Source organism: Chiloscyllium punctatum, chromosome 3 (genome assembly GCF_047496795.1).
Source record: "Chiloscyllium punctatum isolate Juve2018m chromosome 3, sChiPun1.3, whole genome shotgun sequence".
Lineage (NCBI taxonomy): Eukaryota > Metazoa > Chordata > Chondrichthyes > Orectolobiformes > Hemiscylliidae > Chiloscyllium > Chiloscyllium punctatum.
In genome coordinates, this window is record NC_092741.1 from 45,610,249 (window position 1) to 45,634,552 (window position 24,304).

Genomic DNA, 24,304 nt, shown 5'->3' on the forward strand with positions numbered 1-24,304 from the left:
ATGAGGTGAGTTCTAATTGAGGTATATAAAATGCTAAAGGGCATTGATAAAGTGGATGTTGATCAGATGTTCCCCCTTCTGGAAGTATCAAAGAAGAAGTCATAAATATGAGAGGAAGTAGCCTCAAACCTCATGAGGAGAAACTGCTTCTCTGCTTGTGGTGAATCTGTGGCACTCATTGCCCCAGAGTGCAGTGGAGGCAGAATCAGTCAACAGATTCAGGAAATAAATAGATGTGTTCTAATAAAAAGTGGGATAAAGGCTTGACGCGTAGTTAAGCAAGTGGAGTTGAGACAGAGATAAGATCAGCCATGATCCTGTTTAATGGAGGAGCATATTGCTGTTATGGGAGGGATGGGAGGGAAGAGAGGGAATGAGGGCTGCAGTGCAGGATATGGGTTGAACGCACCTGAAGCCATGATGGAGGTGGGGAGGAATTTCTCAGTTGAGAAGAAGCTGGGCATTTCAGAGGCCCCCCCCCCCTTGTCAAAATTGGTGTCATTAGAACGGATGAGATGGAAGAATGGGAAGCGGAGTGTGAGGATATATAGTCAAGGTAACTAGGAGTCAGTGGATTTTGGTGGCCAGGTAATCCTCAAAATTGAACCAAACTTGTCGAGGAAGGGAGGAGTCAGAGCTGGATCAAATGAAGGTGAGAGCAGGGTGGAAATTGGAAACTAAATTGATAAACTTTTCCAGTTCTGGACAAGAGCGGGAAGCAGCACTGACTATGTCATCAATACGTCGGAGAAAAGAGTGGGTAGGAGTTGAAAAGTATTGTTCCATGTACCCCACATAGAGATAGGAATATCTGAGACCCATGTGGTTACCAACGGCGTCCTTTTACCTGAAGAAGGTGGGAGGAGTTAATGGAGAAGTTGCTGAAAGTGAGGACTCCCTTGGCCAGATAAAGGAGGTGGTGGTGGATGGGGACAGTTTAAGCCTTTTGAAATGAAATGAGAAATCTGATTAGTCTTAATATTGTAGACTTGTTTGATGATTGTCTTTTTGAAGGCTTGAAATTTGAAGTCAGCCCCAGCAGCTTTGATGGTTTCTATTGTCAGATAGTTGTCGGTGTTCCCAAGGGTGAATTCAGCTTTTAAGAGTGAGTGACTGAATTCTCCTTTGTTTTATTTTCATGGTTGTGTGGGTTGTGACTTGGCAATCTGGTTCAGATCAGCAGACCTTAAGCTCATTTTCTGTCAATGCCTTACCCTCTCTCCCTGTTGAGAGCATTTGTTTCAGTGTCTCTGTCATGGTGTTCAGATGGCTTTCATTTGCATGGCTTTCCAACACTAGTGTTGGATTGTGATAAACAAACGGCTGCAGATGTGTGGTGCTGGGAAAGCATAGCAGGTTAGGCAGCATCCAAGGAGCAGGAGAGTCGATGTTTAATTGTTTGTGATAGATTGCATTATATTAAGAATCAATCTGCTTTGGCTACAGTTGAACCCATAGGAGAAGTCATATGGTTCTGAAAGCTGTTTAGGAAAATTATTTGTGTCCATTTTAAAGACATTAGCTTGCTATACAAAACGTGAGGTGACTGTGTTTGTAACAGATGGATGCAATGCTTTTGGTGTTCATTGCTCTGTTTTTAAGCATGTGCTTTAAGTTGCAGCTTTATAATCTCTTTTTAAAAATAATATGGCATGTGGACATAACTTATGATTCTTGCGTTTGTTGCACATCCTTAATTGCCTTAAGATGGTGATGAACTAAAATTACTTCTGTCCGTGTGGTGCTGGTACAACAAGAATGTTGTTAGGTTGTTCCAGGATTTTGACCAAGTAGCACTGAAGGAAAGTTGATTAAGTTCCAAGTTAGGATGGCGTGTGGCTTGGCGGGGATGTTGCAGCTTATGGTTTCCATGCACCAACGGCCCTTCTAAGTGGCAGAAGTCAGAAGTTTGAAAGGTGATGTTAAAAGAAGCTTGATGAGCTGTTGCAGAGTACCTTGTAAATGTCACCCATTGTTACCACAAAATGTTGGCAGTGGAGGGATAAGTATTAGTCATGAGGGGTGAGGTGCCACTCATTGTTCTGCTTTACTCTTGCCATCAAACTTGACTATTGTTGGAGCTGCATTCATCCAGTCAAGGCATTTGAATGCTGCTATGTATGTCACTATTGACTATGATTGCAAAATGTATTCTCATGAGTTAGGAATTCACAAGTTTGAGGAAGTTTCTTACTGAGAGGCATATAAAATTAGCTAAGTAAACATACATTTATGAATTAAGTCATCTTGAAATATTGCTATTTTTAATAAGTTTATGACAAAAGCTACATAATGGGATGAAATTCAGTGGATAATTTTTTTCTGCTGAATATAAGGAACATTTTACATGATATTACAATAATTATTATATTAGCCATGGTATCACTACTAAACTGAATGAAACTTGCTAAGCAAAAAGGAATTAGATTAGACTAGATTTCCTACAGTGTGGAAACAGGCCCTTCGGCCCAACAAGTCCACACCGACCCTCCGAAGAGCAACCCACCCAGACCCATTTCCCTCTGACTAATGCACCCTACACTATGGGCAATTTAACATGGCCAGTTCACATGTCCTGCACATCTTTGGACTGTGGGAGGAAACCGGAGCGCCCGGAGCAAACCCATGCAGATACGGGAGAATGTGCAAACTCCACTCAGACATTCACCCAAGGCTGGAATTGAACCTGAGTCCCTATGAGGCAGCAGTGCTAACCACTGAGCCACCGTGACGCCCCGAATTCTGATTATTTGAAGCAGATTTTGATATTTGGAAGGCATTATCATGAAAATAAAGATGAATTCTATACTTGACAAGCATTGATAGATATAATAGATGTTGGTTGTTTTGGACAGTCCTTCTGACTTTCACCTGTCCTATATGACATCTGAGCTGTATGAAATTGATGTTCATCTGATTCAGTTCTGGTCTGTAAACTCAGAAAATACTTCTCATCCATTATTTCTTCAAATCTTGTATAATAGTACATCTTCTGAAAAGATAGGGAAGTTATTTACCTGGTACTTGATGAAATAGATTTCTTTTGAATGCACTGACTAAAGGAGGGTATCATTGACAATTTGTGGTGCTAAATTAGGCTTTTGGAAGGGGTTCTATACCCATACAAAGTGAGGGAGTTTTTCAGGCTTGACTCTCTATTTAACACATTATTGTCATAGCTTACCACACACCTCTAAGCTATGATTAGCTTGGACAATGAAAATGCTGCCTGAAGGGAGAGACTGATTCAAAAGGTGATGGCAGCAGATTGGATCTCCCCTTTTCAGGAGGGAATTGGGTATATGTTTGAAAGGAAAAATTTGAAGAGTAATGGGAAATGAGCAGGGAAATGAAACTTACTGGACAATTCAAAGAGCAGGAATGTTGCCAGAATGGTTCCCTTCTATGCAGCAAGATTCAGTGGCTGTTGTTTACTCCTTTAAAATAACCTAAGGAATGAATGACTGAATTAGTAAAATCTTCCAGAAATATGTTATATTATACAGTTATTATCAATTTGAGCTTTGCTTTACAAATTAGTAGAAAGAACTATATCACAATTTGAGAATAAAGTTAACTATGATACTTTTGGAAAACCACATTTATTAAACATTGGAGGAAGTGCATATGATATTTGTGTGCTTTATCCAAGTAATTTAATGCAGTGTCATGTAGTAGCATGATACCCAATAAAATACTGTACTAGCATAGTTAGCAAGAAATAGACTTTCGAAGTCAACCTTCTTTGACAAAGTTAAAATTCAGCGTTTTGGACATAAGCCCTTATGCCCGAAACATTGATTCTCCTGCTCCTTGGATGCTGCCTGACCTGCTGCACTTTTCCAGCAACACATTTTTCAGCTCTGATCTCCAGCATCTGCGGTCCTCACTTTGTCAAAGTTAAAAATCATACAACACCAGGTTATCGTCCCAACAGGTTTATTTGGAAGTACAAGCTTTCGGAGTGCTGCTCCTTCGTCAGGGTAGCTACCCTGACGAAGGATCAGCACTCTGAACGCTTGTACTTCCAAATAAATCTGTTGGGACTATAATCTGGTGTTGAATGATTTTTAATTTTGTCCACCCCAGTCCATCACCAGCACCTCCACATCAAACCTCCTTTGAAACTTGGGCAGACCAGAGATACATACATATAGTTTTTCTGTATGGCTAACTTAATCTCCTTTCATAATTTGTGGATTATTAGATGATTATTCCATCAATTGTAATATTTTGTTTTCAAGAGGACTTGCAATGCAAATTTTGTCCAATAGCAGTGATTACAGAAGGGACATGTGAGCTGGTCCCAGATATCCACCAAAATCTTGCTGAGGTTCTTTCACTAATTTTTGAGAGTTCTGGTTTGAAATTCTTGTTTTGAATTCAAACATTCATCAAGATTAGTTGAACTAAGTTTAGCAACCAAATTCACAAGTGGGGCTGTACAGTAAAATCCTATTTTATTCATTCGGCTATTGATAATGCCGGTCCAGGTGGTAGGGTGAAAAAATTGTTCTCTGATTCTATTTTTGTGAAATATTTGACTTACTTGGAAGTGTTTGGTTATGACAAAGTAGTTTAGGCCAATGCCCTGCTAATGTTAAACAACCTGAGTGTCTGAGCATTTAAACACAATTTTCCAACCTGTCTCTCCCATTGATAAGTTCTATCTTCATTGTATGTGTGTACATGCTTGCCACTAGATGGTGCTCGAGTGTCATGTACAAAGTAATTGTTCACTTTACAACACAAGCATGGTCAACACAAATACAAAATTCTATGGATACTCAAAATCTAAAGTTAAAAAAAACTGTTGGATTCTCAGCTGATCAGACAGTGCCTATGGAGAGAGATAGGTAGACATTTTAGTTAATAACATTTCATCAGCATTTTTATTGTATTTTTTCAATGCCAAAGGCACTGGATACTACAAAGGTTTTGCCAATAGGACTAAAATGACTGTTGTTCTAGAATGAGCATAAAGTTACCAAAGCTGTTCCAATATAATAATAATACTGGCTTATACACAGTGATTTGGAAAATGCCCATGTCTGTCCTGTGCGCACACAGCAGGACAAGACAATCTGGTGAGTTACTAATGTATCAGTCTGCTTTTGATCATCGGTAAAGAAATGGAAGAGATAATTGACCATCATGCTTAACGATAACCTGGTTGCTCACTAATCAGTTTGGATTCTGCTAGGACCACTCATTTCCAGACTTCCTTGCATCCTTCACCGATACATAGGCAAAAGATACTCTGCACCTTTGAGGTGAGAGTGGCTGCCCTCAGCATAAAAACCACATTCAATTGAGTTCTGACTCCATCAAGGAGTCAATGGGAATTGGGGCAGAAAACTGTGCTTGTTGGAATCATGCCAAATTGTAATAGAAACTGGTTGTGGATTTTGGAGGTGAATCGTTTTAGTCCGAGGTCACCATTTCAGGGCATACCCTATTTGATTGGTACCCTATCCCCTGTCTTTAACATTTACTTCCTCTACTACAGACACTGCAGCAACTCTCCAAATTGCTATGATAATTCCTTTCAGATCTTCAACCTCTACACCCTAGAAGATCAGGGGCAAGAGATACGTGGAAGCACATCCGTGCCCCTCCCCAACCACCCATCCTCATATCACATTATCTATCACTTGGAACTATATTGCCTTTCTTCACTTGCTGGATTAAAATCTTGGGAGTGCTTCCCTAACAGCATTGTGGGTGTACCTATACCACCCAGAACTAGAGTGTTTCAAGAAGGCTGCTCAGCACCACGTCCTACAGAGAAATTTAGATGGGCAATGGCAGTGCAATGATGATGACATCCTGTGAATAAATTTAAGAAACGATCTTTGGATTATGCCTACACTGAAACAGTATTAGACATACCACTTCCCCATATTGCTGTACAAATAATGAGCAAAGATGTCCTTTTGTTAATCAGAGTTGTTCAGTTTTACTATTACATTTGCAACCATTATCCTAGTATTTATTCTATAGCCAGTTAATCCAATTTAAGTAAATCTTTCAAATAATGACTTTTGTATGAGAAGAAAATTTACCACAAGATCGAAGAGTCAGAGTTATACAGCTGGAAACAGACCCTTCAGTCCAACTTGTCCATGCTGATCATGTTACCAAATTAAAGTAGTCTTATCTGCCTGCATTTAGTCTATATCTCCACAAACCTTTTCTATTCATGCACTTATCCAAATGTTTTTTAAATGTAACTGTTTCTCAGATCTACCACTTCCTCTGGCAGTTCATTCCACACCCAAACCACAATGTTAAAAAAAAGAGAGTTTCCCCTCATGTACTACTTAAAACTTTCTTCTCTCATCCTAAAAATATGCCCCCATGGTTTTGAACTTCCCCATCATAGGGAAATGACCCTTGCTGTTCACCTTATCAATGCTCCTCATGATTTTATAAGCCTGTATAAGGTCACTCCTCAACCTCCTATGCTCCAATGAAACAAGTTCCAACTTATCCAGCTTATTTTTATAACTCAAACCCTCCGTTCCCAGCATCATCCTGGTAAATCTTCTCTGAACCCTCTCCAACTTAATAATATCCTTCTTGAACATAGCAATACAGAAGATGTCTTACCAACCTCAACATGACATTCCAACTCCTATACTCAAGGTTTGAACATTGAAGACAAGCATTCTAACTGCTGCCTTAACCACCCTATCTACCTGTGATCCAAATTAGAAATAATTATGTACCTGAACGCCTAGATCTCCCTGTTTTAGAACACAATTTAGGATATTACCATCAATTGTACTAGTCATGTCCTTGTTTGTTTTGCCAAAATGCAATACCTTGCATTAATCCAAACTAAACCTCATCTGCCAGTCCTCAGCCCATTGACCCAATTGATCACCTTCTGGAAAGAAGGGCGAATGTTACATTTTCAAATTTCAACATTGAATAAAAAGCTATATATATAAGCTACATTGAATCATCATTAATGTAACTGATGCATGTCACTTCGTGGTAGGCAGTGGTCTGAATGATAGGCAAAGTGTGGCACGTTGTCAATTGGTAATTGGCAAGAAGAGCTACATAGATTATTCAGTTACGCTTCAGGCTGGGAGGTTTGGAAGCTAGTGAGCAGGTTGGAAGAGAAGGTGCTTTTGTAGCTACAGGTGTAGCTGTAGATATGATCCAACAGTTTGAATGTCCTGCAGATAATTTACTTGTATGTTTCTGGTGCAGAAGCTGGTTGACCTACTTTACAGGTGTTCATTACTTAGCTCCAAGCATGAAGTGCAAATTTATACATGGTGGATACTTGCTCCCTGCTGGACAGAGGGTGTGATATATAAGAGAAGCTTGCCAGGTTGATGGCACCTGATATGATTTCGTTGGTCTTTGCAGTTGGGGTTAGGCCTCTGGTGTGAGAGTTATTTTGGCAATTTGATTGTAAGTCTTGCAAAGTTTCACTGCAAAGATTGGTTAAAATTCAAGTGGTTAGAGAGGATGAATTCTGTTTAGGGAATGATTCTTGAACTGGGCTTTTTCATTTTTCACAGGTGGATGATTCTACTTGACTGCTAGTCAGTGGGAATTGAGACCTTCATGTAGGCAATATAGCACGTTGAGGGCAAAATTCTCAGGAGTTACAGTGCAAAAGGGGGTCATTCAGACTATCACATCTGCACAGTCTTTTGAAAAAGAATGCTATGACTTAGTACTATTCTCCTGCCTTTTCCTCATAATTGTGAGATTGTTTCAGTTTAAATAAGTATCAAATGCTTTCTTGAATGCCTTGATTAAACCTGCATCACCATGCTTCCAGGCAGTGCATTCCAGACCCTTACCAAGGTGTAAGGTGCCATGGTCTAATTGGACCTGTAGGCCTGCTCTCTCATTAGTGAGAGATGACTGGTAATGGCTTAATTGGTGAGTATCACCACGCCTCAGGCAAGAGGAGAGGGTGAGAAGGACAGTCATCCTAGGCAATCTTGGCCAGTGTAGGAGTTGAACGACGAAGTTGGCATCACTCTGCATTGTAAGCTAATCATCCAGCAAACTGACCTTACGAACCCCAGACCGTAACGACTTGCTGTGTGAAAAAGATTTTTTTTCTCTTGTATATGCTTCTATGGCAAATTAATTTAAATCTGTGTTCTGATAAATCTTTTATGGGTGGAAACAGTTTCTCTTTGCCCACTCTGTTTCGAACCCTCGGGCATGTGGCTACTGATTTTATGATCAAGGCAAAATAGTGTAATTTGTAGCATTGCTAAAGAATTTCATTAGAAGTTGGGGTGTGGTGGTGGGTGGTCATGCTATCTTTGGGAAGTTATCGCGCTTGTTTTGTACTGATACCTGACATAGGAACCTCTTCTTTTCAGGACGCGAAACAGCAGCCTGGCAATAGTGTCTCCTGTAATACAAAATAAAAAGAAATTATTTTCTCGCAGCAGCTCTCCTCTCTCTCCCAGGCAGTAAGAATCTAGCTTCCAATGTGGATCTCCCGCCCCCCCCCCCCCCCCCCCCCCGCCCCTCCAAAAAAAATCATTACTGGCCCCACACCCGTGCATGTTTAGGATCCAACAGATTTTTCCTACTTTGGTTACTGTGATTGACAGGAACATATAAGTTATAATAAACCATTTAACACTTAAATGTGTGGCAGAATTGAGAGCATGACTGCTCTATGACTGGCTCCATATATTTGTCAGTGTCATATTATTTAAAGTACAAATCTTTGGGTGACATGAAATCTATCATAAGACATAGAAGCATAAGTAAAGCACCTGATGAAGGGCTTATGCCCGAAAAGTCAATTCTCCTGCTCCTCTGATCCTGCCTGATCGGCTGTTCCAGCACCACACTCTGGGCACTGTTCACCTCAATGAGCATGCTCAGCCATTCAATGAAATTGTGGCTGATTCTGATGATCCTCAACTTCACTTTTCTGCCTTTTCCCTAAAACCCTTGGTTACCTTTCTGATTAAAAATCTGTTAGCCTTGAATATACTTAACTACCCAGCCTTGATAGCCATCAGTAGTCAAGACTTCCATAGAAGAAATCCTTCCTTGTCTTAAATGTGTAACGCCTTATTCGAGAATATGCCCCCTCTCCTAAATCTTTCCCCTCTGCCAGATCCCTTAAGAATCTTGTGTGTTTCAATAAGATTACCTCATCCTTCTAAATTCCCATGAGTACAGGCCAACACTATTCAACCTCTTCTCCTAAAATAGTTATGATTATTATCAGCCTAATGAACTTTCTCTGGACTGCCTTCAATGTCAGTATATTCTCCTCCTTGCATAAGGGGCCCAAAACTGGTCACCGTATTCCAGCTGTGATCTGACTAGTGCCTTGTATAGTTTCAGCAAAATTCCTGAACTGTTATACTCCTCCATTCTTTTGAAATAAAGGACTCCATTTGCTTTCACTATCCCCCTGAAACTGAACATAGAATATAGACATGAACAATACAGCACAGAACAGGCCCTTTGGCCCACGATGTTGTGCCGAACTTCTAACCTAGATTAAGCACCCATCCATGTACCTATCCAAATGCCGCTTAAAGGTCGCCAATGATTCTGACTCTACCACTCCCACAGGCAGCGCATTCCATGCCCCCACTACTCTCTGGGTAAAGAACCCACCCCTGACATCTCCCCTATACCTTCCACCCTTCACCTTAAATTTATGTCCCCTTGTAACACTCTGTTGTACCCGGGGAAAAAGTTTCTGACTGTCTACTCTATCTATTCCTCTGATCATCTTATAAACCTCTATCAAGTCACCCCTCATCCTTCGCTGTTCCAACGAGAAAAGGCCGAGAACTCTCAACCTATCCTCGTAACTGCATGCAAACTTTTTGTTTTTCATGTATGAGGACTCTCACATCCCTCTGATCTGTAACTTTCTGCAGTCTTTCTCCACTTAAATAATATTCAATTCCTCTATTTTTTGCCCAAGTGCCTAACCTCACATTTTCCCACATTATATCCCAGCTCCCAAGTGTTTTCACTTTTGCTTAACCTGTCAATATTCCTCTGCAGACTCACTTATCCTAACTTGGCTTCCTAACATTTGTTGTCACCTGCAAACTTAACTATAGTGCATTCATTTTTCTCATCCCATTATTAATGTATATCACAAATAATTGTGGCTCAGCACTGATCCTTCTGCACTCCTCTAGTTACAAGTTGCCAACCTGAATATCAATCACTGTTTTAAAATTACAATTGCTGTTTGCAGAAGAAAATTACAGACCTCCACTGCCTTTCTACTCAAATTGATTTTATTTTAATGATGAAGAAATAACCCTAATGTTTCAGGCAATAGTACTCCATACCATACTTAACTTCCAGTATGCTCATGCACAATGAATTTACTTATCATTACACTGTAATTGGGAAATTGACCTATTTATGATATTAAAGCTTGGTGAAGTGCCCTCTTGTGGTGCAGTGGTACTGTCCCTACCCCGAACTGAGACACCCAGATTCAAGTCCCATCTGCTCCAGAGGTGTGTGATAACATCTCTGCATAGGTTAATTAGCAAAAACATGTTACAGGTTGGTGAGTACTAATGATTTAAAAAAATCTGGTATTAATAAAGCACCAGATGTAAACAACTAATTTTCCCACTTAGTCGAATATGTTACAAAATGAAAATGGCTGAAATGTTCAGGGCATGAAATTATGGAGAGTGTTTTTCTTCCTATTTCAGTGACCAATCTGGTTTCCTTTTCTTTCGTTAGGCATTATCCAATTGGGTTACTTTTTGACCTTCATGCATCGAACACTGCACTACCATGGAACATTATAGTACATTTCAAGGTAATTTTGCTACCTTACTTATGTGTTAAAATTGTGATATTGCAAGCAAGAGCCTTTTAAAGGCAAATCAGCTTGAAGCTTCATAATACAAATTGTATTTTAATCAAACTAATATTTGAACTAATGTTTATAACAGCAATTCATTTGAATTTGGTAGATACCAATCATCAGCAATTTAGAAATCTTTGCAGTTAATATTTTACCTATTGTAAATCATGCTTTGTTAGTTGTCTTAAAGCAAAACTGGCAAATTTCAGATCTTATAATAATGTGAAACAAAGTGGCTGGAAAGTTTCTACTCTGATTTGCAAAAACAATTCTGGACAGCCAATATTCTGTCTGTAAACCTATGTTCATCTATATCTCTGCCTTTATTCTAAAATGCACTAGTTCCCATTTACCCAGTGAGTTGTACATTCTCTCCATATTGACGTTCACTTTATCAAACTTTCCATTTTAAAATGCTTATTCCTGTGTTAAAGTCTAGTCCCTAATCTCAGGAATTTTCAGTCCAAACTATTCTTCCTCTTTAGCTTTCCTTTAAAATGCTGCTTCAAACCTACTACTGTGACCAAGGTTTCCAAGGGGAGTTGGTGGCATATTGGTATTGTTATTGGACTAGTAATCTACAAAGATAAGTCACGGTCTCAGGACAGAGGATCACATCCTACCATGGCTGGTAGAACTTTAAAATCCTGGTCTAATGGTGACCATGGAATTGTTGTTAATTGTCATGAAAACAACTCCCTTTGGGGAAGGAAATTTGCCATCCTCAATTGGTCTAGCCTACATGTGACTTCAGATCCACATGAATATGGTTGACTCTCAACTGCCTGTTGAAATAGCCCTAGCAAGCCAGTCAGTTCAAGTGACAACTAGAAATGGATAATAACTCTGGCACCCAACAATGTTCACATCCCATGAATGAATGAATTTCAAAAATGTGCAAGTAAGCCAAGTTGTGAGCTTAGCTGACCATCTTAAATTAGTTGCTAATATACGTATGAGAACGTACAGATAGTTTAGCAAGTGCTACTCAGGTGTGGAATCACATTTTAACAGTACGGTACACAGTTTTTTGAGTTTGCAAGTGCAGGCTGATTGAGCCAGTCTGATGTCTGTCTATTATAAGCAACCAAACTACCATTTGAAGCCCCTATCTGCATGTTTGAATCAATCAGCCAACAGTTGGGAAGTATGATTTATATACCTAACTGGTGCTTACTTAACATTCCCACATGCTAATAACTACATTACCAATCCGTTTAAATGAATCAGTCAGCTTGTAACTTTAGGTTTGCTAAAAGTGACATACATTGATTTGCAGGGACCCATTCTCTGCAAACATACGGAATATATATTCAAGCCTTGGGCCTTTTTGAATTACCTAGAAACTCGGTGAGTCTAACATTCTTGTGTTTCTGGCTGACACATTGCCACAGAAAATCAGAGTCAAATTGCTAAACAATCAGCATCTTTTTCCTTATACTGTAACTTGTTGTGATGGGACATTCTTCGATTGTCCTGATGAATGCAAGTAAGAAAGTTTTACAACATAGATAGGAACATACGAACATGAGTAGGCCTTTGACCCTGTTCCACCATTCAGTGAGATAATGGCTGATTTGCGTACTTGCCTTTGGCCTATATCCCTTAACAAAATCCCTGAGAACTTAGATTAAAATGAACAACTGATCTAGTATCAGTGGCTGTTTGTGGTAGAGCATTCCAAACCTCTACATCATCTGTGTAGGAGTGCTTCCTATCATCTGTCCTGAATGGTCTGACCCCAGTTCTCAGACTCTGCCACCTAATTCCAGAATCCCTAACCATTGCAAATAGTTTATCTTTATCCACCCTGTCTTTTCTTGTTAATGTATTGAAGACTTGATAGATCAACTCTTTTCCTTTTATATTTTTGAGGAAACCGACCTAATTTGCATAATCTCCTCACACACAACCCCTGAAGTTCAGATTCCATTCTTGTAAACCCTTTGTTGGAATCCCTCCAAGGCCAATAAATGCTTCCGAAGGTATGTTGCCCAGATCTGCTCAAGTAGTCCTAAGTGGTGTCTAACCAAGGTTTTGTATAGCTGCTGCATAACTTCTGTGAGTTTAAACTCCAGTCCTCCCGATACAAAGACCATTATTGCATTAGCCTCCTCGATCTCTTTTCAGCAATATTCAGATTTACTGCGATCAAGCAATTCTTTCCAAGATTTCAGTAAGATGCTGGTAATGGTTGCCTTTTGCTGGGATCAGTCTGCTGAGGACAAAGAAATAGCCATATTTCCACTATGCAGTGGAAACCTAGGCCAGCAACACAGTTAATGAGATCCATTCCAGTTTGGTGACGTTCTTTGTACGCCCATGAATTATGATAGTTGTTGAAATATGTTGAATTATTGCTTAAAGAGACATTTCAGGGTTGTTTGTGCTTAATAAGCATTTGCCACTTGAAATTGGTTACTGTTACCATAGCTGAAAATGCGTTGCTGGAAAAGCGCAGCAGGTCAGGCAGCATCCAAGGAGCAGGAGAATCGACGTTTTTGGGCATGAGCCCTTCTTCAGGAATGAGGAAAGTGTGCCAAGCAGGCTAAGATAAAAGGTAGGGAGGAGCGACTTGGGGGAGGGGCGTTGGACATGCGATAGGTGGAAGGAGGTCAAGGTGAGGGTGATAGGCCGGAGTGGGAGTGGGGGCGGAGAGGTCAGGAAAAAGATTGCAGGTTAGGAAGGTGGTGCTGAGTTCGAGGGTTGGGATTGAGACAAGGTGGGGGAAGGGGAAATGAGGAAACTGGAGAAATCTGAGTTCATCCCTTGTGGTTGGAAGGTTCCTAGGCGGAAGATGAGGCGCTCTTCCTCCAGCCGTTGTGTTGCTATGGTCTGGCGATGGAGGAGTCCAAGGACCTGCATGTCCTTGGTGGAGTGGGAAGGGGAGTTGAAGTGTTGAGTGACAGAGTGGTTGGGTTGGTTGTCCGGGTGTCCCAGAGGTGTTCTCTGAAACGTTCCGCAAGTTGGCGGCCTGTCTCCCCAATATAGAGGAGGCCACATCGGGTGCAGCAGATGCAGTAAATGATGTGTGTGGAGGTGCAGGTGGATATGGAAGGATCCCTTGGGGCCTTGGAGGGAAGTAAAGGGGGGAGGTGTGATGTTACCATATCATATTGTGGCAAGTAGTTTGTGTGGACCTTTGACCAACATCAGCTTTTAAAAAAAATTTATATGTGCTATGGATACCTCTGGCATTTGTTTTCTGTTCCTAGTTATCTCAGAGGACAATTAAGAGTCAACCAAATTGCTCTGGGTCTGGGGTCATTATAGGCCAGGTAAGAATAGTAAAGTTCCTTGCTTAAAAGATGTTACTTAACTAGTTGGGTTTTTATGACAAAAACAATGGTTACACAGTTGTAAATATGATTACATTTGTGGAATAGATAGATTTTTTTGAATTAGTAATGAGTAAGAGAGTTATGGAGACCAGGCAGGAAAATTAATTTGGGTCCGAAATGAGATCAACTGTGATCATATCAAATGAAGGAGCAGGCTTGTGGGGTTGAATTGCCTACCCCTGTTCCTAGTTCTTATGTACTAATTGGGCCAGTTTATACTTGCAGATTTATTGAATTCAAATTTCACCATTCAAACCATGTCCCCAGCACACGTTAGCCTGGTTTGCTGTATTAACCTGACTGCCCCAGCCGACCCATTGTCTCAGCCTGCTCCTGCTCCACTGAACTCATCTCTGCATACCTCGACACGGTCCTGTCCCCCTTAGTCCAAGAACTCCCCACCTATGTTCGGGACACCACCCACGCCCTCCACCTCCTCCATGATTTTTGCTTCCCCGGTCCCCAACACCTTATCTTCACCATGGACATCCAGTCCCTATACACCTCCATCCCCCATCACAAAGGCCTCAAAGCCCTCCGCTTCTTCCTTTCCCGCCGAGCCAACCAGTATCCTTCCACTAACACACTCCTTCGACTGACTGAACTGGTCCTCACTCTGAACAACTTCTCTTTCCAATCCCCCCACTTCCTCCAAACCAAAGGAGTAGCCATGGGCACCCGCATGGGCTCCAGCTATGCCTGCATCTTTGTTGGATATGTGGAATAGTCCATCTTCCGCAGCTACACTGGCACCACCCCCCACCTTTTCCTCCACTACATCGATGACTGTATCGGCGCTACTTCGTGCTCCCACGAGGAGGTTGAACAGTTCATCCACTTTACTAACACCTTCCACCCCAACCTCAAATTTACCTGGATCATCTCAGACTCCTCCCTCCCCTTCCTAGACCTTTCCATCTCTATCTCAGACGACCAACTCAACACGGACGTATACTATAAACCGACTGACTCCCACAGCTGCCTAGATTACACCTCTTCCCACCCTGCCCCCTGTAAAAAGGCCATCCCATATCCCCAATTCCTTCGCCTTCGCCGCATCTGCTCCCAGGAGGACCAATTCCAATACTGAACAACCCAGATGGCCTCCTTCTTCAAAGACCGCAATTGCCCCTCAGACGTGGTTGACGATGCTCTCCACCACATCTCCTCCACTTCCCGCTCTTCCGCCCTTGAACCCCGCCCCTCCAATTGCCACCAGGACAGAACCCCACTGGCCCTCCCCTACCACCCCACCAACCTCCAGATACATCGGATCATCCTTCATCATTTCCACCACCTCCAAACGGACCCCACCACCAAGGATATATTTCCCTCCCCATCCCTATCAGCGTTCCGGAAAGACTTCTCCCTCCGCGACTCCCTTGTCAGATCCACACCTCCCACCAAACCAACCTCCACTCCTGCAACCGCAAGAAATGCAAAACTTGTGCCCGCACCTCCCCCCTCACTTCCCTCCAAGGCCCCAAGAGATCCTTCCATATCTGCCACAAATTCACCTGCACCTCCGCACACATTATTTACTGCATCCGCTGCACCCGATGTGGCCTCCTCTGCATTGGGGAGACAGGCCGCCAACTTACGGAATGTTTCAGAGAACACCTTTGGGACACCCGCACCAACCAACCCAACCACCCCGTGGCTGAACACTTTTAACTCCCCCTCCCACTCTGCCAAGGACATGCAGGTCCTTGGGCTCTTCCATCGCCAGACCATGGCAACACGGCGCCTGGAGGAAGAGCGACTCATCTTCCGCCTGGGAACCCTCCAACCACAAGGGATGAATGCAGATTTCTCCAGCTTCCTCATTTCCCCTCCCCCCACCTTTTCTCAATCCCAACCCTCGGACTCAGCACCGCCTTCTTGACCTGCAATCATCTTCCCGACCTCTCTGCCCCCACCCCCTCTCCGGCCTATCACCCTCACCTTGACCTCCTTCCACCTATTGCATTTCCAACGCCCCTCTCCCAAGTCGCTCCTTCCTACCTTTTATCTTAGCCTGCTTGGCACACTTTCCTCATTCCTGAAGAAGGGCTCATGCCCGAAACGTCGATTCTCCTGCTCCTTGGATGCTGCCTGACCTGCTGCGCTTTTCCAGCAACGCATTGTTAAGTTGCTGTATTAATTGACCAGAAACATCACTACACCACGAGCTCCTTTTAGATACTCTATCCATGTTTTCGATAGATATTGTAGCTCTCATGCATCTTAGTTTAAGTTGAGTGGGAAGAAAAGAGACAGGGTAATGTCTATTTTATGAGCATCTGTAATGTTCTGTATGACTGAATTGCTTATACCTGTTAGCCCTTGGATATTGAGTGAATAATAAATGAAAGACGACTGGGATCGAGCAACACCTGCTTTCAGCATGGAAACAGACCCTTCAGTCCAACCAGTCCATGCTGACCATAATCTTAAACTAAACTCTCCACCAGCCTTCTCCTGACCCATGTCCCTCCAAACATTTCATATTCATATACTTATACAAGTGTCTTTTAAATTGATTCCTTGAGAACTTCATTACATATTGAATAACAACTACCAATTCTTCAGTGTGTTGTATTAATTACTTTGAAGGAGCTAGAGAGAAGGTTTGAAGTTGTTTAGGTGTTATAACGTAAATAAGAGAAAGTAATTATCTTGAACCCACCAGGTCAATATTGAAGGTGTGTTGTCATCATTTTGATGTCCCTATTTGCCTGTTTATAACAGCATATTTTATTTTATCTTGTGTGTAAGTTGACTGTGTCGCATTTTTCTAAATTATAGATATTACTTAGCAATATATCAATGTATTTCATTGGCTGAAAAGCACTCTTTGGGGCATCCTGTTGTCATAAGTACCATGTCAATACAGGGGCTCTGTTCCTTAATATATTTAAATGTTAATTTGCAAAAAAAAGGGTGTGATTGAAAAGTTAAATTTTGTACTCTGCACTGTTTACCCTTGTACTTTGTGATATATTCTAAATGATAACGTGAAAGTGTGATTTACATTGTTTCTTTTGACTTTTTGTTTAATGAGGTGGTCTTTTGTGAGTGTTCACATCCACTTCCAGCAAGTAACTGAAGTTCCAGCAGTTAAGTGTGACTCGTACCTGATTTCTGAGTGGCGGCTAAATAATGCTTTTTCATAGGCCCACACGAAAGGTAACCCTGTATAGACCAAAACTGTATCTGAGGCTTAACTAATTCTGAACAGCTTAATTAGTTATTGAATGAATTCACTGAGCCATTAGGGGTAAAGTTTGCTTTTGTTTTTAATAAACATAAGGTCTTAAAATTAGTGCTGTAATATTCTATCATTATTTAGCTCATTTTCAGGAACATGTTCAAAATAAGGCTGGCTTTGAATCGCTGCTGCATTCAACTCTCAAGGGTGAGGGGCAGGGATAGGGTAAATAGATAAGGTCTTTTCCCTGGGGTGGGGGAAGTCTAGAACTAGAGGGCATAGATTTAGGGTGAGAGCGGAGAGATTTAAATGGAACCTGAGGGGCAACTTTTTCACACAGGGTGGTGCATATATGAATTGAACTGCCAGAGGAAGTGGTGGAGGCTGGTAAAATTACAACATTTAAACGACACCTGGATGGATATATGAATAAAAGAGTTTAGAGGGGAAAAGGGCAAAGTGCTGGCAAATGGGACTAGATTTGTTTAGGATATCTAGTCGGCATGGATGAGTTGGACCAAAGGGACTGTTTCCGTGCTGTATACCTCTATGACTCTGACATACTGAATTAGAGCAGTCATCGGCCATCTAACCACTTCAGCTTGCTCTGCCATTCCACCACAGCTGTTGTTTGGGTTATCCTCATTGTTGAACAGATTTTAAAATCTGTTTTAAAATAAATTTCTACTCATTGTCTTGTGCTGGTTGATTGTACATTTGTTTACTTAGCACCTATTGTGCTTTCTATTTTTCCAGAACTTCCCTGAATCGGAACTGCTTCATTGCCTCACAAAAGATGCTGTTGAAGCTCATTTTATGTCTTGCATTAAAGAAGCTGATGCCTTAAAGCACAAAAGTCAAGTAATCAATGAGATGCAGAAAAAGGATCATAAACAACTCTGGATGGGCTTGCAAAATGGTACTTAATTCACAATCTCTTATGAATGGCTTGTTTTGCTGACTGTGTTGCAGATGTTGCCACCTTCCTGTGTTAGTCTTAACATAAAGCTGAATGTTCCAGAATTACATTTCCCTCTTTCAAATTTGATGTTTTCCTAAATGATTGTTTACTATTTTTAACCAAGGACTCTAAACAATAGTGCACAAGTGCACAGAATAGGTGGGAAAAGTTTCCTCCAGGGTATTGAGGACAAATGCTACCCTACCGATTCACTTCCTATATCTTGAACCTGTGATTATTTAAAATATACTTGTTATTTGGCTATTATTTTCATTCATTTGTGGGGTTAACTAAGCTGGAGAAATCTTAAAGTAATTTTAAGTTTGCTGTAAAACATAGTTCATCAGTTTTTGTAGTGTTATGCTCAAGGATAGTTCTAAAAACTGAACAATAAAAATAACAATAAACTGAACAGAATGTACATTAGGTAGTTACTGTACCAGATGGCACCTTTGTGCAGCACTTCTGATTGCAAGCAAGGAACATGGAATAGAAGAATGGAAACTTTAGAGCAAAGAGGGTTGAGCAGTTTCAGCAGAAAGGTGATAATATCCCAACTTCAATTTGAGGCACGGATCTGATCTTTTTATAATAATGTATGATTTCACTTAAGTTCATTGGTAAAGCAAAATCAAAGTTTTTCACTGGACTGACTTGGTTTTTTTGGATTTTCTGTTGCATGTGCTACTGTTTCTGTTTAACTCCAGAACTATAAATTATGGAGTGTTAAGCTATCATCCGATCTATCTGATGTATTCAGAAACTGTGTTTTATAATGTCACTGTTGAAGGCTGTTAGAACATTTGCTCTTGAGATTCAGGCTTATTTCTAGATTTACTTATAAATGTCTTAAAGTTATTAAGCAATATTTGGGGAGGGAGTGGTCAGGAGCAGGCAGGTGGGAATGGTTTGGTATGGGATTATGGTCGGCATGACTGGTTGGACCGAAGGGTCTGTTTCTGTGCTGTATGACTCTTTAACATTGTTGCACTGAGCAGTAATCAGATTTGTATTACAGATTAATCACCTGTCACAAGAACAACGTAATATTGTAAATACATGTCTTTTTCCCACCAACTCTCTCCAGCCCATTAATTTCTGTGGCTGTGTTCTAGATGAGAGCAAGCTCCTTTCTAAATATGTTCTTTTGCAGCACTTGTATGTGGAGATCTTGTATTCCCGTGCATCCCTTGCATTGCTACATCTGTAGTTACAAAAGCAATACATCTGCTTTTTGCAAAATTTTAGCCATCATTACTCGCAGAAATATAAATCCATAACAAATGATTTTAAGAGCACTTTATTGTGTAAAGTGATTTCTATGTTTCCAAAGCACATACAGTTATGAACAAAAAACATTTTTTTATGTTTGTTATCCTAGTTAGAAATATAGGGTCCACTCAAGTTAACATGCAAATTTTGTCAAAATAAGAGCCACAGCTTTTGGCAAATATGAATGCCACATAGCTCTTAAGAAAAGTCAGGCAAATTTTTTAGAAATCAGCGAAAAAGAAATAAAAACTTCTGAAACTGATACAACTCTTTTAGAACATGTAGCATCTTTCTTTACTTTTTATAGGATTCTCGCATAGCTTTTGAATATCTTCTCTTACTTATGAAACAGTGCACACAACCACAAATGTAAAAGAAAGTACAATTTAGGCCCACCGAGTCTCAGAACATGATACATCTGCAAGTGTTTTCTTGTGTTGAAAAGAGAAGCAAAACTGATTCCGACAGTTGTTGAACAAATGTTGAAATAAGCTTGAACATTGTGCAGAAATGAAGCTTTTTTTTGTTAAATCATTATTGTATTTGGATAAACCAACTGAAATTGTGCCTGCAAATATGTCCTTTCAGACGATTCATTTTGAAAATTTACGTTCCAGTAACCTTTTCCTCGTCTCTGACTGAAAGTTAAAGTAAGATATACATTTGAAAAACTTCTTTAGAAATCATACATTGCAAATGTAAAAGTCAATGATGGGCTGTTTTGTTTTTGGATTGGGAAATAGGCATGTCAGCAAAGCTAATCAATTGATATTTGCAGAAGCAAATTGCATCAACAGTAACTGTGGAATGGCTAGGAGTATTGGCTGAATTTTTACTTTTCCTCTCTAGCCATGAGATACTAAGGCAGTTAGAAGTTCTGTGCTTATGATGGAACTATGTTAGGTTAACTTCACTGTGGATTTGCCTGTGGAGCCTTCATGATAAAGTTGTTCAGAAACTTATCACCCCAATTATTCTTCTTCTTTGCCTTTTTGATAGCTTTTCCTTACACAGATCTTTGGAATAGTGAATGATTTTCTGCCAGTGGTTTAGAGGATTCTGTGATGGTTGGTAAATCCACAATTTGAGCTGCAGACTCTGCTATTTCTAGTGCAAATTTGGGTGGCACGATGACTCAGTCATTAGCACTGCTGCTGCCCAGTGCCAGGGACCCAGGTTTGGTTCGAGTCTCGGGAGAATGTGCAAACTCCATCCAGACAGTCTCCCCGTATCTGTATGGGTTTCCTCCGGTGCTCTGGTTTCCTCTCATAGTCCAAACATGTGCAGATTAAGTGAATTGACTGTGCCAAATTGCCGATAGTATTCAGGGATGTGTAGTTTAGGTACATGATTCCGGGGTAAATATAGAGTAGTTGGTAGGGCAGTGGGTCTGTGTTGGTTACTCCTCGGAGTTGGGCCGAATGGCCTGTTTCGACACCGTAGGGATTCTATGATTGTATGGTTGGACTGATGAGGTGTTCTGAGTTTGCCCTGTCTGATGGCTCATTGCACTTCTGCCTGGTCCCAGTGAATTCTTTTGTGTTAGGTCCCTTCTTGTGGACAAGTTCTCTAATGTGGTTGTTAACAAGGCAAGAAGATTAAGTTTAACAATGAAAATGTAAGGTATGTTTAAACACTTGACTCATTTTTCCTAATTAGTTAGATTCTAATGGCTGAATGATTGGCAATTATTGAAAAATATTCAGATAATATAAGTGCTTATTTAGAAAGGTGCAGATTACTCAATGGCGATTGTTAAAGCAAAGTTGTCTTGATTGAATTCTTTGAGAAGCAACAAGAAAAGACAATGATGACACCTTTTAATATGGTTAAATTTTAAGATTTTTGATATAGTCCTACTTAGAAAAAATAAAAGCTTGTGGAATCCAAGGAAAGTCGCAAGATGGAGCTGCAATTGGCTCTGTTTCAGTAAGCAAAACATAGTAGGTTTGTAACATTGTTTCTCGTGGCGTTACACAGATCTTGGTATTGGTGCTCCAGCTTTTTCTGATATCTAACTTAATTGTAGGGTTTTGGTTCATAGAAATATTACAACAAATAAGAGGGGAAAATTTGGTAAATGGAAATCGATGCATACAAATGCAAGATCTTTGTTTGAGCAGTGGCAAACAAAGCAAAGGAATGTACAACAAATGTGAGGATGCTGAAAGATAGAAGGAAATGGATACATCGGAATGCATGTCCACAGGTCATTGAAGGTAGGAGAACCAGTAGTTCTGGTCATGAAGAATATAGTATGCTTACTTTTTATTTGCTAAGGCTTAGAGCAGGGAGGCTATGCTGGAACCAATGCAAAACACAATTTGGGCTACATCTAGAGCACAGCATATAGTTTTGGTTATAGCATTACAATAAGTATTGCACTAGAGAATGTTCAGAGGAAGTGTACATGGAGTTGTCAGAGCAGCAGAAATTTTAGAGAAGTTACTTAGCCTGTTGATTTTTCGTCAAAGAGGAGGCTGATTTAATTGAGGTGAGAAAATTGAGTGGCCTACTTTGGCTGGATAGTAACAGATCAATAATCGGAGGGCATAGATTTAAAGTAACCAGCAGAAGGATGAGAGGAGATTTAAGAATTATTTTCACCAGAGACTGATGGGTATCTGGAATTCACTACATGAAACTGTGACTATAGGCAGAAGCCTCCATTATATTGAAAACAAAACTTGGATATGCACTGAAAGATTATGGAGGAAGACCTGGAAAATGGGAGAATTTTTCTTGATTGGAATTTGATGTACCAGAATTTGAATGGCCATCATCTGCTACTGCAAATTTTCTGTGCTGGTTTAATATTCTAATATTTTGGCATGGAAGGTCAAAATGCATAGTGCTCTTAAATTATTTCAGTTTTTTAGTTATTGCCACAATTATTGATCCAGTTGATTTTTAATCAGACCTTCTCCACTAGGTGGCATCACATTCATTTAATATCAAACTGTATACAGGCAGTTGCTAATTGGCAAACATGTATACTTCCAAACTAGAATCAATGTTAATTTTAAAAATCTGATGTGAATATTTTCTTTTGCTTGCAAGTGCTTATTTTATATTCAATTGTGTTAAGATTTGCTTACAAATCGACTCTCGAATATACTTGAGAATGGATCTCATTCGTAACCCAGTTACTGCATGATCATTTTAATAGGGATTAAATTAGCATATGTACAGGCACTGAAAAAATTATTGCAATGAGAATTTGGGAAATTCTTCTCTGCAAACAAATTACAGTTGCAGTATATAGTAAATTTGACATTTTATGAACGGAAAATGATAATTAGCTTTTTCAGAGCAACAAGGTTTTTGGGCTTATCTGCAATGAATTATTGGTTAGAAATCATGCGGCGGCCAAGTGCTTTGCAATGCATTTTCAGTAAAAATCAATTAATAAAATCATTTTTCACTTTCGCAGGTAACATGACCCAGAGTGGTTTATGATCAAAGTTCTGACTAAATATGATTTAACTAAATTAAACTTACTTTAGTTGATACATGATTGTTGGACTGTGTATTACTTAGCACTGACTTTATTTTTCACATTCTTTAATGTGATGTGAATGGCTGGCCCATATTTTGTTATCCATCCTTAGCTGCTTTCGAGATGTTGGTGAGCTATCTTGAACTGATATTGTTGATTTGATTGAAGTACACCCAAAATGCTTTTGGGGAGAGAGTTATCAGATTTTGACAGTGTAACTGAGTGAATGATAATATAATTCCAAGTCAGGATGATGAGTAGCTTGCAGGGGAATTTACAAATGGTGGTGTTCCCATGTATCTGCTACCCTTGTCCTTGGTGGTAGTGGTCATGGGTATGGAAGGTGTTGTTTCAGGATTCTTGATTAATTTCTGCTCTGTGTCCTGTCGTTGACACTTAATGCACTTACTGTTGGGTAGTATATGCTGGTTTGCCCAGTGACAACCACGTGGAGCGAATCAATATTAGAGATATCCACTGCTTCTACTGAGCATCGATAGTGGAGGGAATGCTTGTTTGTGGATATGATGCCGGTGAAGTAGGCTGCTTTATCCTGTATGATGTCAAGGTTCTTGTTGGACCCGCATTCATCCAGGCAAATGGATAGTATTCCAGGACACTTTTGGCTTGTGCCTTTGAGACAGGCTTTGGTGAGACATGAGTTGAGTAACTCAATGCATTATTTAGTCATTGTATTTATATGGCTAATTTAGTTGAGTTTCTGGTCAATGGTAATCCCATTGTTAATGGTGGGGGAATTCCGTAATGGTAATGCAAGTCAATATCAAGTTACATTCTCGTTGGAGATTGTCATTATTTGCCACTTGTTAGCACACATCTGAATATTTTCCAGCTGTTGCTGCATTTGGACATGGAATGCTTCAGCATCTTAGGAATCACGAATGGTGCTGAACATTCAATGGTATTACAATTAATGAGATCCAACTATTGCAATTCCTGGGATTTCTTTTAATACATATTGATTCATGGGATGTAGTTGTCACTGAGCAAACCAGCATTTATTACTTATTTGTAATTGCATTAAGTGTCAACCGTATTGTGTGTTTGGAGTCTCACGTAGGTCAGACCAGGTAAGAACAGCAGTTTCCTTCTCGAAAGAACATGATGTGAAGGTGCAGGTGTTGGACTGATGGTGGACAAAGTTGAAAATCACACA

General features: G+C 40.3%; 1 protein-coding gene across 3 annotated transcripts in view; it reads left to right on the plus strand.

The window, feature by feature from the left end:
• Window positions 1–24,304, plus strand: part of atg5 (ATG5 autophagy related 5 homolog (S. cerevisiae)) — a 158,969-nt gene that overhangs the window by 13,205 nt on the left and 121,460 nt on the right. For all 3 annotated transcript variants that reach the window (XM_072552733.1, XM_072552742.1, XM_072552723.1), the window contains exons 4-5: window positions 10,738–10,816; window positions 18,152–18,314. In XM_072552733.1, coding sequence (XP_072408834.1) covers window positions 10,738–10,816; window positions 18,152–18,314 — 242 coding nt within the window. The remainder of the gene's footprint in view (window positions 1–10,737; window positions 10,817–18,151; window positions 18,315–24,304) is intronic.